This window comes from Dendropsophus ebraccatus, chromosome 3 (assembly GCF_027789765.1).
Source record: "Dendropsophus ebraccatus isolate aDenEbr1 chromosome 3, aDenEbr1.pat, whole genome shotgun sequence".
Lineage (NCBI taxonomy): Eukaryota > Metazoa > Chordata > Amphibia > Anura > Hylidae > Dendropsophus > Dendropsophus ebraccatus.
The window spans coordinates 143,972,851-143,989,813 of NC_091456.1; the positions used below are offsets into that span (position 1 = coordinate 143,972,851).

General features: G+C 42.4%; 1 protein-coding gene across 1 annotated transcript in view; it reads left to right on the forward strand.

Moving 5' to 3' along the window:
• The first annotated feature begins 14,478 nt into the window (after positions 1-14,478).
• The window catches only part of ATG10 (autophagy related 10), a 150,409-nt gene continuing 147,924 nt past the window's right edge, over positions 14,479-16,963 (forward strand). Inside the window, exons 1-2 of the mRNA XM_069962870.1 lie at positions 14,479-14,569; positions 16,675-16,744. Of these exons, the coding sequence (XP_069818971.1) occupies positions 16,708-16,744 (37 nt within the window). The 5' untranslated portion in view covers positions 14,479-14,569; positions 16,675-16,707. The remainder of the gene's footprint in view (positions 14,570-16,674; positions 16,745-16,963) is intronic.

A 16,963-nucleotide genomic window follows, 5' to 3' on the forward strand; every position in this document is an offset into this window, starting at 1 on the left:
TTATGCTGTAATAAAGCCAAAATACGGGAAACCCCTGCATTTGCGAAAAAGACTGCTCCTGTCTCTGTGCCATAACAAGGACTATTCTAGGATTCCAGAGCTGTAAAGCTCACTATATATATATATATATATATATATATATATATATATATATATATATATATTACAGTGGTACCTTGGTTTAAGAATAACTTGGTTTAAGAGCGTTTTGGAGCTCACAGTTTTTCAAAATTGTGACTTGGTTTAAGAGCATTGCTTTGGATTAAGAGCTCCCTGTACTGGGTGGGAGGGTGAGTAGGGGAGGGGCATGGTCTGCATAGCGGGGTCTACAGCCCTGTACTCTGACCCAGGAAGTCTCCCTCACCTTCTAAATCATAGGAGATCCACTTCAGGCTGGGGCTTGCATCAGGGGACAGGACTGTGGAGGTAATCTCTGCATAGCTGTAACCCCTCTCTCCCCGGACAGAGAGCGCTGTATGTATGTGCCCACATCTGCCCTGCTCATTCCCTCATACTTCCTGCAGTCTCTGTCAGTCCTGGTGTTTTCCATCCTCTCCATTACTGTACAGTAACTTATAATATCACATATTCTGCTGTTTCTGAATGTTTGTTTCATCTAATTTACATGTTATTCAGAATAATAAATCATTATATTTGGGGTGTGGAACCAATTGTCTGCATATCAATGATTTCTTATGGGAAAATTTGCTTTGGTTTAAGAGTGGATTTGGATTACAAACATGGCCCCGGAACGAATTATGCTCGTAATCCAAGGCACCACTGTATATATATATATATATATATATATATATATATATATATATATTTATTTATTTTCCTCCCAGCATAATATCCTTTTAAGGTGGGTAAAATATAAGCACAGAAATATAAGAAGTAATTTGCAAAGAGTCAAGGGGTGAGAGAAATCCTAAAATAGACACACTTAGTTCCGGTGCGTGCGTACATCAATGTATGCTCTTCTGTCATTTTTAAATTCATGAAGCATGAAAATATTATGAAATTGCATTATTTTTTTTATCTATTGAATCCTCTTTAATGCAATCACCTGAAAAAAATGCCACATTTGTTTTTTACTGTCAAAACATAATGGTGTTATAAATGAAGCTGGTTAATATCTAATTCGATTTGTATTAATTCTGTTTGTCATATTTTACTCTTCTAAAAGCCGACTGCATGTTTCCATCAGTTACATTTAGTGTATTTATTGCATAACATATACGTGTCTCTTTATGAGCTTTTTAATTACTCCAGAATTTCAACCCGCCAAGCATGATGATATATACACCTTTCCTTTGCATTCAGTTCAGATCTCAGTACTTTGTGTGTAGAGTAAGGCCAGATTTACACGTTCCCTGCACGTACCATATTTTATGGACGATGTGCTACAAAGCAGACTTTGGAACTCCTGGCATCATCACTCATTATGATGTTGTAAGCATCAAAATAGTTAAATGTTTGCACTACTGTACTGACACGGCCAAGCCAGCATGGTAGAGTGGAGACTTAAATTCTTTTCAGAGCACATCATCTGTTAATATGGTCTGGGCAGGAAACATGTGAATATATTGTAAAGCTATGCTCGCACAACATTTTTTGGGGAGCCATGTTTTAAGGTGGCCATCATTTTGAGGGGAAATTAAGGGCGTATTTTGATAATTATGGCCAAAAACAATTATCATGCTCTTTATTTATGGCCATAATTATCAGCTGTATTTGTGCCTCAAAATTACCTACCATACTTCCACGAAAGTAAGACGCCCTCTGAAAATAAGACCCAGCTAACCCTAGCTACTCTACCCTCTAGCCTAAAGTAAGGCCCCCCCTGAAAGTAAGGCGGGAGAGCTCCGCCGCAGAATTCCGACCTTCTTGCTCAGTGTGAACGGGGGCGAATGATAGTTGGGAGGGTATAATTAAAGAGGATGTACCACCAGGTACATCCTCTTTAAGCTGAACCCACGGATCGAACGGCACCGTCACGGGGAAGCCAGTGCCATGGTCCGTTTTTCGGGCCGTGGTCCAGTTTCCGTGCACGGCGCCGTTCTATGCACCGGAAGCGGCAGGTGCTCAAGCACTGGAGGTAGGCCGAGTCGCCCTAAATGGGAGGTAATTCCCTCCCCTGTATGACGCGGCTCCATTCATTCTAACGGAGCCGCGTCATACAAGGGAGAGAATTCCCTCCCACTGGGCTCGGCCTACCTCCAGTGCTTGAGCACCCTCCGGTTTCCGGTGCATAGAACGGCGCCGTGCACGGGAACCGGGCCGCGGCACCGGCTTCCCCGTGACGGCGCTGTTCGATCCGTGGGTTCAGCTTAAAGAGGATGTACCTGGTGGTACACCCTCTTTAACACACTGACACTTTATATTGGGGTTTCAAGATTTCTGCTTCCAGTCAATGCATAAGAACCTTCATTGTTTGTTTGCAGATGATGTCCTGGCCATGTGATAATCACACAATTCTTATATATAGGTCACCACTATATGCATGCATCCCTTTTTCATAATACGTTTCACATAGTGTGCTAATTGGTTTTTGTTTGTTTTACTATATAGAGTACTTTTGTCTATTTTAAAACTCTAACTCAGTGGCCCACTGGGGGACTCATCTGCTACAAGCCCATGTACAAGAAAATTGATGGGAACTGCAAAATGCTCAAGAGCCAACCAATAGAATAATAGTTTATTTAGTGTTTTTATTTAGCCAAAACCAATACTGAGTGCAAAGGGGAGAATTGTCAATTAAACTCCGTTCACACGGAGTAAAGCTGGGTTCCCATTATGTATATTTCAGTCAGTATTGTGGTCCTCATATTGCAACCAAAACCAGGAGTGGATTGAAAACACAGAAAGGCTCTGTTCACACAATGTTGAAATTGAGTGGATGGCCGCCATATAACGGTAAATAACTTTATAATAACATTATTTCAATATAACAGCCGTTGTTTTAAAATAACAGCAAATATTTGCCATTAAATGGCGGCCATCCACTCAATTTCAACATTGTGTGAACAGATCCTTTCTGTGTTTTCAATCCACCCCTGGTTTTGGTTGCAATATGAGGACCACAATACTGACTGAAATATACGTAGTGTGAACCCAGCCTTAAACTGCGGTATTCCGGGGCAGAATTCTCCGCTGTGAAATCCTGCCAGCCTCTGTGTCATAATGACAGTCTATGGGAGGCTCGCGCATGTCAGACATGTCCATTCTTCAGCGCGGAGAGAGGAGGTGCGCAAGCCTCCCATAGACTGCCATTATGACACAGAGGCTGGCAGGATTCCAAGGTGGAGTTTTACTCTGTGTGAACGTAGGCTTAACAGGTAATCTTGTTCTTGGCTTAAAAGAAAAAAAAAAAAGACACTACTTTATGTCTGCATCTTTCCTCATTCAGGACTATGTTTTGCACACCTTATGAGGGAGTGAGATCGATTTTTGTCTGTAATAATAATAGCTCTTATAGCTTAAATTTCCTTCCTGTCCTCTGAAAAATTATTATCAGGCACAAGAGCGAGTCTGATGAAGCTGTCATAATACGGATGGTATAAGGGATGGCTGCAAATCTAGTAATCTGAGGTTGTGGTCACACTCCAATTTACTGCAACCCACAGGCAACCAAAAAGATCCCACGCAAGGCTAGCCTAAAGGGTAACTCCGTCCAAGATTAAAGGGGTATCTTGCTCAAATATAACTTTTCATATGTTGCTGCCCATGTTGACACTAACAATTCAGTCCATACTTTTTTTTATCTATTATCTATTCAGTCTCCTTCCCCCAGTTCTGATACTACTGCTTTATGCTTAAGACAAAGAAAACTGTGTCTGAGCTGTTCTCTCCTTCTCTAGTCTAAATCCCCTCCTCCTGAAGGCGGTTTTTGTGAACAAGTCGCTGGCAGGCTGTATCTGCAACTTTATAATGTTGGGAGGGTTAATTTGAGGTAAAGTTTCTAATGAACTCACTGTGATTAACTCTCCCGGCATTACAAAGTTGCAGATACAGCCTGCCAATGACTTGTTTATGAGGGGGAGACAGAGTGAACAGCTCACACACTGATTTGTCTTCAGCACAAAGCAGCAGGATCAGAACTGGGGGAAACTAAAAAGTCTTTGTCAGCTCACCACTGTTGTATAACACTTCAAACGGTTCAAAGCTGGTTCCTGGTGTAAAGCAGGAAGAGGAATGCACCAGAGCCCATCAGGTGATGATTGCAATCCATGAAGAAGTATGCACGTCCATTGCTCCAGATAAAGTAAAAGATGAACTTTATTTCAATGTCTTTAAACATGATACAAGTAAAAGTACACACCGACACGTTTTAGGGAAGAACCCCTTAGCTTTATCATGTTTTATGAGATTGGTATAAAGTTAATCTTTTACTTTTTCTGGAGCGGTCAATACTTCTTCCTAGATACTAACATAGAATGAATTCCTACTCTTACCATGGGCAGCAACATATGAATTCAAATGAACACATGTTTCAGTGGAATACCCCTTTAAGTTTTCTGGTAAGCTGGTCATACAAATAACAAATTTGTCCATTAAGGGGATCACCTAGGAGAGCAGTATGTTTTCTCTTGAGTATTTCTATATAGAGTATGTTGACTACATTTAAACACTACATCCTACATTGTGAACCTACAGCTAGCGCCTAGCTACCAGGAAGACAACCTGGGGGGGCAATAGGCTACATGGAGTTTACTACCTACTGGGGGGCCTACCTGTACAGAGAGGCATAATTGTAATGTAGATGCACAGAGAGGCTTAACTACTATATGGAGGTGCAGGGGGGCCTAACTGTTATATAGCGGGAACAGAGAGGCATAGCTACCATATGGGGAGCACAGAAGGGTCTAACTACTACATGGAGACAGAGGGGCCTAACCACTATCTGAGGGTACAGAGGGGGTAATACAGATGTGGAGGAAGATGGCGCATGAGTGAGGAGCCAAAAATGTTTGTCTGGCAGTTGTCTGGGGGAATCCTCATGATGGCCAGATGAAGAAGAAAGGAGAAAGTGAGCAACTCTGATTAGAGAAGCCCCCTGTGATTCTTGCAGAGAAGACGCGTCCTGTCAGTCACTGGATATAACTGCACTGTAATCACTTATATGGTGTACAGAACGTGTGTACAGCTGGTATCTACCAATATGGCCACTGTATGAATTGCTATTGGTCATTGTACAGTGAATTTTATTCAGTAGCAGTGGTGGCATTAGTCAGTATGTGGTGGTATTAGTAATTATGTGGTGCTAATATTTCTTCCTTTTCAACTGGTGCTGTTGGTAGTATTGGTCTTAGTATACTCGATTTGGTCACTAAAAGTATGGTGGTAATGGTAGTGGTCATGTTGTGGCGGTAATATTTGCCCCTGGTATACTGATTATTAGTAATATAGGTCTTGTTATACTGGATTTGATCAGTAATATATGGCCGTAATAGCTGTATCACTATTGTATTTAAGTATACTGTGTTATCATGCATAACAATTGTCTTATCTATGTGACTCGGGGGGGCAATCAAAAGTTTGCTATAGGGCCCTGCCATTTCTAGTTACACTTGTGCTAACATAATAAAGAGCTACATATTTACTGCTAAAAGAAACAATGGATTGCAACTGTGATGTAAAAAAGGAAAAATCCTCTTTTACCATTATGATGTCCTTCTGGTCTGATGGGGAATATACACTGAGGAGTATTTATTAAAGGGGAACTCTGAGTAGCCTTGTTGAAAAAAACCCCAAAAACCTTACAATGTAAGGTTCTATGTTCCCTTATAACACTCTTCATGTGGTTGTACAGTAGCCTGGCTCCTCTGATGCAGTGTTCTGCCTGCCCTGTGTTTCTTGCTGTTCCTCTTCCACCGCACTGCTATAAGACTACATTTCCCATTAGTCTTTGTGGTGCATGCTCAGACTGTCCTGTTTCTCCCAACTCATAACCCCCTGTCCCCCTTCTCCCCCTGTCACATTTGCATCCTCAGTTTATGGTCAGCAAAAAAAAAAGAATGTGAGACAGAGGTCACATGATCTGTCTCCGGGGGGAGGGGGGGGGGGAATTTACAGACATTACTTCCTGGATGTCAGTCAACTATTACATTAAAGAGAGACGTTTATTTACTGCAACAGTGGAAGAATTTAATTGCAGTATGAGAAACCACAATGCAACGGCAACACCCTTATCATGTGTTTTCACTCTAGTAATAACTTACCAGAATGTTTAGCCAGATTGAGGTGCGTTTTTTTGATGAAAAGTAGGCCACGCCCTGTTGTTGCATAAACCATGCCCCTTTTTGGTACCAGGCAGTGAAATGTCTAAAATGCATAATAAGGCTATGTTCCTACAGAGACCAGCCGTTCCCTGAAAAGATCCCTGCGCATCAGAACTCTCCACTGCACTCTATGGAGCGAGCGGCCGGATCCGCTTGCTTCATAGTGTGCACTGACATGGTTTTCTGCAGCCGCTATTCAATGAATAAGTTGTTTGCGGCGCCGCAAGAGATCCCGGCCGGAACGTATACTATTTGTAAACGCTCCGGCCTGGATTCCTAGGCAGCAATGGACGTAATTTCCATATAAATCACGGCCGTGGTTTTACGAAAATAAACGGTGTGTGAACATAGCATAAATGTGGAGAAACCACCACTTTTTTAGCCAAAATTCTGGGGGAGACACATTAGTAAATCTGGGCCAATGAGTTGTGTGTACAGCATAGAGCAGTGCTAGCAGAGAGGTTCACACCTATCATAAAACAGAAGTGGAAAACAGAATAGATGGCAAAATAACAACAAAACAGCAGAAATATACAGATCAAAGGACATAAAAACACCAGGGAATCTTTCCATTTTTTAGGAAAACTCGGGAACACTGAAATCTAAGCTGGAATAGAGTGCCTAGTTGAGGACGTTCTTCAGTAGTGATGAGGGGATAGTATTTGATCAAATAGCTATTCGATCGAATAGTATGTTATTCGTGGTATTCAATTGCGTTTTAATATTCAAACAAAAATGCAGTAAAAATTCAATTCGCAATAGGAATAGGCTGGACTTAAAAAAAAACCTCTAACTGTGATTGGCTGGCTAAACTACGTCACTTCCTGAATATAAGAGTAGTGATTTCAGATTCATGTCACTTGCTGGTTGGAGCTAGAGAGGAACAGGCTGTTCACCAGGGAGAGAAAGCTTTTAGGGCTAAAAGTATAAAAAACATATATATAGAAGCTGTTGTGAGACAGGCAGTGTGTTCAGACATCTACTGATAGTCTATACGGCTGTATACTGTGAGTGTGGGATAATACCTGTTATCTTGCTACTACTGATTTGTGCAGTCTGCGTCCTGTAAAGGCGTTTGAAGAGCCCTTTAATTTGATTGTTGTAAAAAATATATATCCGGTATACGGCTGTATACTGTGAGTGTGGGATAATAACTGCTATCTTGCTACTACTAATTTGTAGTTATCGTTAATTTTTGTTATTACGTATTTTACACTGTACCTGAACTGATACGTACGAAAGTGCGTACTGCTAGACCGAAACGTACGCTTTTACTTTACGTTCATAATTTGTTCGTGAATTTTCGGCGTACACTTTGGAAAATTGGGATGTTCGCACATCACTAGTGTTAGATGCACCCAGGCATGCTTCCCCTGCTGTCCCATATGCATTCCAGAGGTGTTGGCATCATTTCCTGAGGTTTCATTGTGGACTTGGTGACCTCCTAGTGGTCGAAAATTTATTTCCAGGTCCCAAGTATTTTTTCCCCATAAGTTCGAATATATGAATATCGGGAGCTATTTGAATCAAATTTTAATTATTGAATATTTCAGTATTGGCTCATCTCTATTTTTCAGCACTAGAGATGTTTATTTTGAGCAACATTTACATAAATGTTGTTGTCATCTTAAGCTGCGTTCACACTACGTATATTTCATTCAGTATATGTATATTTCAGTCAGTATATTTCAGTCAGTATTGCAACCAAAACCAGAAGTGGATTAAAAACACAGAGAGGATCTGTTCACACAATGTTGAAATTGAGTGGATGGCCGCCATTTAATGGCAAATATTTGTTGTTATTTTAGAACAACGGCTGTTCTATTGAAATAATGGCAGTTATTTACTGTTATATGGCGACCATCCACTCAATTTCAACATTGTGTAAACAGATCCTTTCTGTATTTTTAATCCACTCCTGGTTTTGGTTGCAATACTGACTGAAATATACTGACTGAAATATACGTAGTGTGAACCCAGCACAAGGTATGTGTACACTACAGAATCTGTGCGGATCACCTGCGGCAGGTTTCGCAGCTCGCCCCCACTCACGGCTGAGCGCATTTCTGCCTGTGCCATAGACCCTGGGCAACGTATGTTTTCGTACAAAGTACGGTCGCTGTTGCCAATTGCAACAATGGTTGTACTTTTACAAAAACATACGTTGTGTGAACATAACCTTATACTGGAGAAAATTAATTTTAATTCCCTGGTGCGTGGCAGGTAGAAGCGAAGCAGGTAGTCATCTCGGCAGTTCCCCGCCCTTGTCTAGTCACCGATCTCTGCCTGTCAGAGCACTCGGGGGGGGGGGGGGTTGACAGGGAGAGGCACCAGTAACAGGCCTCTCTGCCTGTCACTCATCCCCACCGAGCGCGCTGACAAGCAGAGATCGGTGACTAGACATGGGAGGGGAGCCACCCAGATGACTACCTGCCGCATGCCAGGGAAATAAACTTAATTTTCTCCGGTATAAAGCTGCTGCTGCAGCGGTCGGTACATGCTGCACAGGGGCTTTATACAGTGCTGCAGAGAACCAAATCGCTGATTGGTTCCCTTTCAATGAACCAGACAGTTCAGGACCTACCACAGTAAACCTGGTGCTGCTGGTTCTACACTGCTGCTGCCTGGCTGCTCGGCACCCAGTTCTGCTGTCTGGGTGGGCACTGCACAGCTCTGGCTGCTAGGCTGGGCAAACTTGTTCTCCTGGACACTGGACTGGAAACTCACTGAGTGGAGCAGGGCGCACCAAAGAAACCTGTATTTACCTACTGCTGTCCCTTCCCATTTAGTTTCCTACATATCACATGACATGCTAGAATGCTTCCTGGGAAGTAGAAGTAGGATGCAGATATGTGAATTAGTGCCACTGGAACTTGGCAGCTCTCAACTGCACTGCGGCCAGGCACATAGATAAATGACTAGCAAGCGGGTTGTGCCTGGGGTGTGTGTGCCTACAGAAATCTTCTGTACCATGTCATGTTAAAAGTCATCTATTAGGGTGGGTCTCACTGCTGGCAGAGCAATTCCCTATATGCAAAAATACTGCGGAGACACCATCACGTGTTGTCAGTGAACTAGCCAGGCCTTCTACCAGGTAGGAACAACCAAGCCAAAGGGGGTCTCCAGGCTTTTCTCCCACTGGCCAGAATCCGGCTCCATACTGATGAGGGGCAAACACTCCGAAACAGCTGTCTGAGAATAGATACCTTGCATGGGTATTTCATGGGTAGTCCTGTCATGTTTGACTGTGGCTCGTTGGAAGGTGGTATCCTTTACTGGAGACCCCCTTGACTTGGTTTTTCTTCCCAGTAGTAGGTCTGGCTAGGTCACTGGTGTTAAGAAACACGTGATGGTGTCTCCATAGTGTTTTGGTTGATCTCCCTGAGGTCAACCATCATTCTATGAATACCCCTTTAAGGTGGCCATAAACCTTCAATGTGTTCACAGTGGAGAGAAGGGTTAAACTGCTGCCTGACTCCTGGGGTAACTGCTGAGTATAAAGGCCAGGTAGCTAAAATCACCAGGCTACTGCAACCGAAGTTAGGCTATTCAGGCGATGCTTCATTAGGCCATGTTCCCACATTGTATGACACCGCCGTTCCATGACTTTACTGCCGCTGAGTTCTGATGCGGGCGCATCCTGTGCGCCCACGTCCGAATTCCCGCCTGCACACAATGGAGCGGGTGTACTTACATGTCAGCTTCTTGGCCAGAGCGTATACTATATGTATACACTCCGGCTGGGATTCCTTACAAGGCACTACTACGTAAGTTCCATAGTAATCACGGCCGTTGATACAACGGCCGTGGTTACTACGGAACTTATGTAGTGTGAACATGGCCTTAATCTGTGTGGGGGCCTTTTGCTAAGCAGGCCCCTATTATTTAATAGTAAGGAGCAAGAACTCGTATACAGCTGGGCTGTTGTGTATACCCTGTTGTGGTCAGGGCTCTCTCCCAGGTTACAGAGAAGCTACCTATAGGGGGCAGTAGGGGACTATATGTGCCCTAGAGCTCATTTGTATACTTTTCCAGGTAGCATTGATTATAAGGCTCCGGACATGAGCTGTATAACCGGGCACAGTACTGCAGCAGCAGAGCAGCTCCTGTCTCCCGTCCGTCTGCCCCCTATGAGGTGTGTGCCCCCCCCCGAGCACAGGAGGCATGAGGTGTGAGGTGCCTCAGTGGCAGGCACGTCTCCTCAGCGTGCAGTCTGCAGCACAGTAACTTTAAAGCTTCCCACTTGGCTTGGTTTCCCCGTAGCTTCCCCCTCCCCTCCTGCACGCCGAGCTCCAGCGCTGGTGGTAAGAGCCGTAGCTACAGACTACAGTAATTCCCCAGCAAGGGCGGCTTGAAACTGCTCGGGCTGAATAGCATTTGCTGTTCTGTGCAGGCGGCCCCTCCCTCCGCAGCCCCTGGGAGCGCTGCTGATCCCGGAAGTGCCGCCGCTGCTGCTGCTGAGTCTGAGCCTCACACTCCAGAGCCGCATGTAAGGTGCCGTCCTGTGTGCTGCCCGCATACACGGGTGCACCGCAACACCGGCTCCCGGCACCGCACCGCCGCCTCATAGCTGCACAGCAGTGTGTACAACTGCCTACACAACACGTACATGTATACAGTGCAGCCATACACATATACAAACACAACACACACATATATACAGTGCAACCATACACATATACAAACACAACACACACATATATACAGTGCAACCATACACAACATACACGTATACAAACACAACACACACACACACATATATACAGTGCAGCCATACACATATACAAACACAACACACACATATATACAGTGCAGCCATACACATATACAAACACAACACACACATATATACAGTGCAGCCATACACAACATACACATATACAAACACAACACACACACACATATATACAGTGCAGCCATACACAACATACACATATACAAACACAACACACACACACACATATATACAGTGCAGCCATACACATATACAAACACAACACACACATATATACAGTGCAGCCATACACAACACACACATATGTATACAGTGCAGCCATGCACAACACACACACATGTATCTACAGAGCAACTGCATATACACAACACTTACATGTGTGCTGCTACTACTACATACACAACACACACATACACAATGCAACCATACACAACACACAGAGACACCGTATATACACAACACTTACATACACAACATACACATATACAAACACAACACATATACAGTGCAACCATACACAACATGTACATGTATACAGTGCAGCCATACACATACAAACACAACACACACATATATACAGTGCAGCCATACACAACATACACATATACAAACACAACACACACACACATATATACAGTGCAACCATGCACAACACACACATGTATCTACAGAGCAACTGCATATACACAACACTTACATGTGTGCTGCTACTACTACATACACAACACACACATACACAATGCAACCATACACAACACACAGAGACACCGTATATACACAACACTTACATACACAACATACACATATATGTTCACAACACACACACACACACACATATATATATATAAAGTGCAACCATGCACAACACACACATGTATATACAGAGCGACTGCATATACACAACACTTACATGTGTGCTGCGACTACTACATACACAACACACATACAGAGACACTGTATATACACAACACTTACATGTATACAGTGCAGCCTTACACAACATACACATATATGTACACAACACACATATATATACAGTGAAACCATACACAACATTTACATGTATACAGTGCAGCCATACACAACACGTACATGTATACAGTGCAGCCATACACAACACACATATACATACAGGAACTGCATATACACAACACATGTGCTACCACTACATACACAACACATACATATATACACAATGCAACCATACACAACATGTACATATATACAATGCAGCCATACGGAATACACAAACACACATATACACACAGCAACTGAATATACACAAAGCTTACATGTGTGCTGCTACTACTACATAAAAAACACAACACAGACATGTCTACTGCTACTACTACATACTTAACACGTACTTATTTACAGTGCAACGAACCATACACAATACACATATAAATATATATATAAATTATATATATATATATATATATATATATATATATATATATATACACACACACACACACAACAACCATATATACACAATGCCTACATGTAAGCTTCTACCACATACAGCACATACATATACAGAGTTTAACCATTCTCAACATGTGTATGTATGTGTGTTTATTAGAGATGAGCGAACTGGGTTCAGGTTCGAGTCGATCCGAACCCGAACGTTCAGCATTTGATTAGCGGTGGCTGCTGAACTTGGATAAAGCTCTAAGGTTGTCTGGAAAACATGGATACAGCCAATGATTATATCCATGTTTTCCACATAGCCTTAGGGTGGTATTACACGAAGCGATTATCGTTCGAATAATCGTTCAATCGGTCGTATTTGAACGATTATCTTTAAGTGTAATAGTAGACAACGATTAAACGACGAACGATTGGTCGTTGGTCGTTTAATAGGTTTTGAATCTATTTTTATCGTTTGTCTTTTACACATCGTTCGCACATCGTTCGTTTGAATAAGATGTCGTTAGCCGTTCCCTGTTCATTCGCAAATTGAAAGGGGAGTGTTCTTGAATTTTGTTGCTCCAATATAACCGATAATCTTTCCGTGTAGTAAAACGAACGATTATTAGGCAACCGCTATTGCGATCGTTGGAGATCGTTTATCGTTAATCGTTAATTGAAAAAAATCGCTTCGTGTAATACCACCCTTAGGGCTTTATCCAACTTCAGCAGCCACCGCTAATCAAATGCCGAAAGTTTGGATGGACTCAAGAATGCTAGAGGTTTGCTCATCTCTAGTGTTTATACAGAAACTGCATATACACAACCCCTCTGTGTGCTGCTACTAATACAGCACATACATACATACATACAGCTACTGCGTAAACATAACTTTTACATACAGCACATATTACATATACAGTACAACAATGCATACACAACACCTACATGTGTGTAGCTACTACATGCACAGCACATACATATATACATTATAACAATATATACCACGTACATATGTGCAACTACTACATACGCAGCACATATACTGATGTACAGATACCACATACATAGCATGTACATATACAGAGCAAATATACGTAAGAATACATACAACACAAACACACACACACACATATATATACAGACACATACACCACTATATATATATATGTATCCAGCACATATATTTATCCAGCAACTACATACATAGAAGAGTTGCATGTGTACAACTACTAAATACAGTAGCTGTATGTATACAACTGTTCATAGTACTTACAGATATATAGACACACAACTGCACACAACACATACTTATATATAACAAATCATAAACAACACCTGACAGGAAGGGTTGTGTAATACATATGTATCACTGATAATAACTACATTCTGATACATGTCACTATGCTGTAAATTAGATGTTACCAAAGGGCTTGTATGGTAATGCAAAAAGGCATCAAAACATCTGCACTCTATACGTGTACATATGTCAGGATTGTAGATAGCTGGCTCATACAGAAGATATCCGCGTATTATGCACACACTGCATTTTTGTGCTGTTTTTCATGACATCTTTTTTTTTTTTTTTTTTTAATCTCGGCAGCAATAAGTACCTTTTTTTTATGTTTCCCATTCCTTGGAATACCAACTTGGCTTTGGCTAAATAAAACTGCAACAAAAGCTGCAGTGGAGTTTTTCCTAAAAAAAAGAAAAACAACTATGCGAACACATACAGTGTGACACACACAGTTTTCTTATGTCTCCCTGGTCTTGGGCTGTCCATAATGATATGTATATGACTGAGGCATCCAATCTATGTTATTGCTTACAGAGCATCACTATTGCCTCAGCAATAGTCAGCTAGAAGAGATCTCCCAAGCTGCTTACGTGGCCACATAGCTATGTAAGCAGTCAGACTATCCATACATTTTTTTTAAGGCTGCAATCACCTAAAAAAACCAACAACTTTTATTGCAGATCTAAAGTGTCATAAAAGTGGGCCCAGTGACCTTAGGGCACTGTGCCAGCCTCCAGTGCACCAAGCAGGCCTTATTGCAGATGGAGAAACCAGCGCAGATGATGGGAACCGGGTGGCAGTTTGAAAAATAACTGCTGGAATCTACGTGCCAGCTCCGACTAGGTGATATAACATTTTTCCCTACACCTAGTGGTATATTTGCTTTAATTACAATTTATAAAATGATTATGTACGTAGCCATGGAAGCAGCTTGGGCCACCTTTTCTTGCTGACAGTTTCCCTCTGACCCCTCCAAACCGCTTCTACCTTTGGATAGCTGCTTTTAATCCAAGATCTGTCCTGGGGTCCGTTCGGCAGGTGATGCAGTTATTGTCCTAAAAAACAACTTTTAAACTTGCAGCCCTGTGTCAAATTGGCGTGGCTTACAGTTTCTGTGCCCTAGGCTTCCACTTCCTCTCTGTCCTTCCTTCTCGCCCTCTTTATCATTAGGAATGCCCCTGGTAGGATTTCCCCTATTCATCACTTGTCTGAACACTACATATTGAGTGAATGGTATTGCAGTGCATGCTCAACTCCTTTTCCATTTACTTGCTATGGACCACTGTGAGTACTGCACTCGGCTATCTCCACCAGTAAATAGAGTATTGGTCGAGAAAGTGCACTTCTACTTCTTTAATTTAAAGGTCAAGGAACCTCTGCTCTCATTATCATAGGGGTTCCTGCAGTTCAACCCTTGTTGATCTAATAATTATCAGTCAATAATCCTTTAAAGGGATTATCCAGGAATAGAAAAACGTAGCAGCTTTCTTGCAAAAACAGCATCTTCCCTATCCTCAGGTTATATGGAGTGAGAATCGACAGTAATAGTGTATAGGTGTGAACAAGCTCCAGAGCAGCTCTGTCCTCACAGCTCGGAGCATTCACTGGGCTATGTAAACATCCGGCTGGAGCACCACATGTACTTATGCTATTTAAAGCCATTTCTGATCTGTGTAATTTGTATGTAGAGCAGTGATGCAGTTCAGAGCACACAGCCTGTGTCGCCTTTATCAGTGGAGGAATGACGCTTATCCAGCCGTTGTCACACTGTGCTATTATAGTTTATAAGTGACCTATTTTTTAACAAGTAGCTAGAGAATTGTACATGACTGACAGGAAGTGTATAGCTCCGCAACCGTCAGTGACAGCAATTTATAGCACTAGACTGTTGATTAAACCCAAAATAATGTCCACTGGGGAGATCCGCTAGTGATGTTGGTTATTTACACAAGCATCTCGATAGACACTGTCCTACTTTAATAAGTCCAAAGGGGGAAATGCTATAAAAATAATTTGATGAAGCCCCCACTATCCCAGCACTGCCACCCTTGTTTACTGTACGGCAGTGATGATGTGCTCTGATACCCACAGCAGTCCAATACTGGTGCCAATGGTGTATAGCGGAGGACAGCTCAGGGTATATAGGCGCATTGTCACTACAGCACAGTAAACAAAAACCTATGAGGAAACCCAAGCAGCAGGGGGATGTGGTTGAGTAATGACTCTTACTAGTTTATGGCTCTTACCACTGCACTTTTTTTCTTAAAAATTTTTCCCTAAAAAAACTCCTTTAGCAAATAATAATCACAAAGTACACAAGAGAGAATATGTTTGTTAAAGGGGAACTGTCAGCAGGTTAGACAAATCTAACCTGCTGATAGCCCCTTATAGCTCCTAAGATGCTAAGGACGAAGGTATGTGTCTTACCTTCCTCCTCAGGGTCCAGGGCGCTATAGCGGGCTATCAGCAGGTTAGATGAGTTACCCTCTAGGGCCTGTTCACAGGCAAGAACAGCGGAATTCCGCAGCAGAATTGTCCGCCTTGGAATGCCGCCAGCCTCCGTGTCATAATGACACTCTATGGGAGGCACCTGCGCCGCATCGCCCAGGGTCTGTCCGTGCTGAAGAATGAACATGTTCATTCTTCAGCGCCGAGAGAAGCAGTGCGCGCGCCTCCCATAGACTGTCATTTTGACCCTGAGGCTGGCGGCATTCCGCCGTTCTTGCTCTGTGTGAACTGGCCCTTAAAGTGCATCTAAGACTAGAGCCAACAGTCACTGTTCCAACTGGGGGCAATTTTATAGGATGACAGTCACTACTGTATGTTTTGGAGAATGGAAGAAAACCCACACATCCACAGGAGAATGTACAAACTCCATGCTGATGTTGCCCTTGGTAGAACCTAGGATCTACTCCCAGGAGACTTATGGCTGTATCCATGTTTTCCAGGCAGCCGTAGGGATGCATTGATCTTTTCCAGGAATGGGATTCCAAGTGATCAGGTTCAGCCAAACTTACCGTAAGTTCACTCATCTCTAAATACGCCTTTTTAAAAGATTTGCTAAATTTTTGTGCAATCTCACTTCATTCAATAGGTGGTATAGAAATCAATAAGGAAAAAATGTAAATTGAAAAATTCTCCATATTCCTCATACATGTTAAGACAATATGGCAAATTTGATATTGGCATAAGGGAAAAAGCTTGATCTACAAAAGTGGGTTGAAAATGATAAATTCT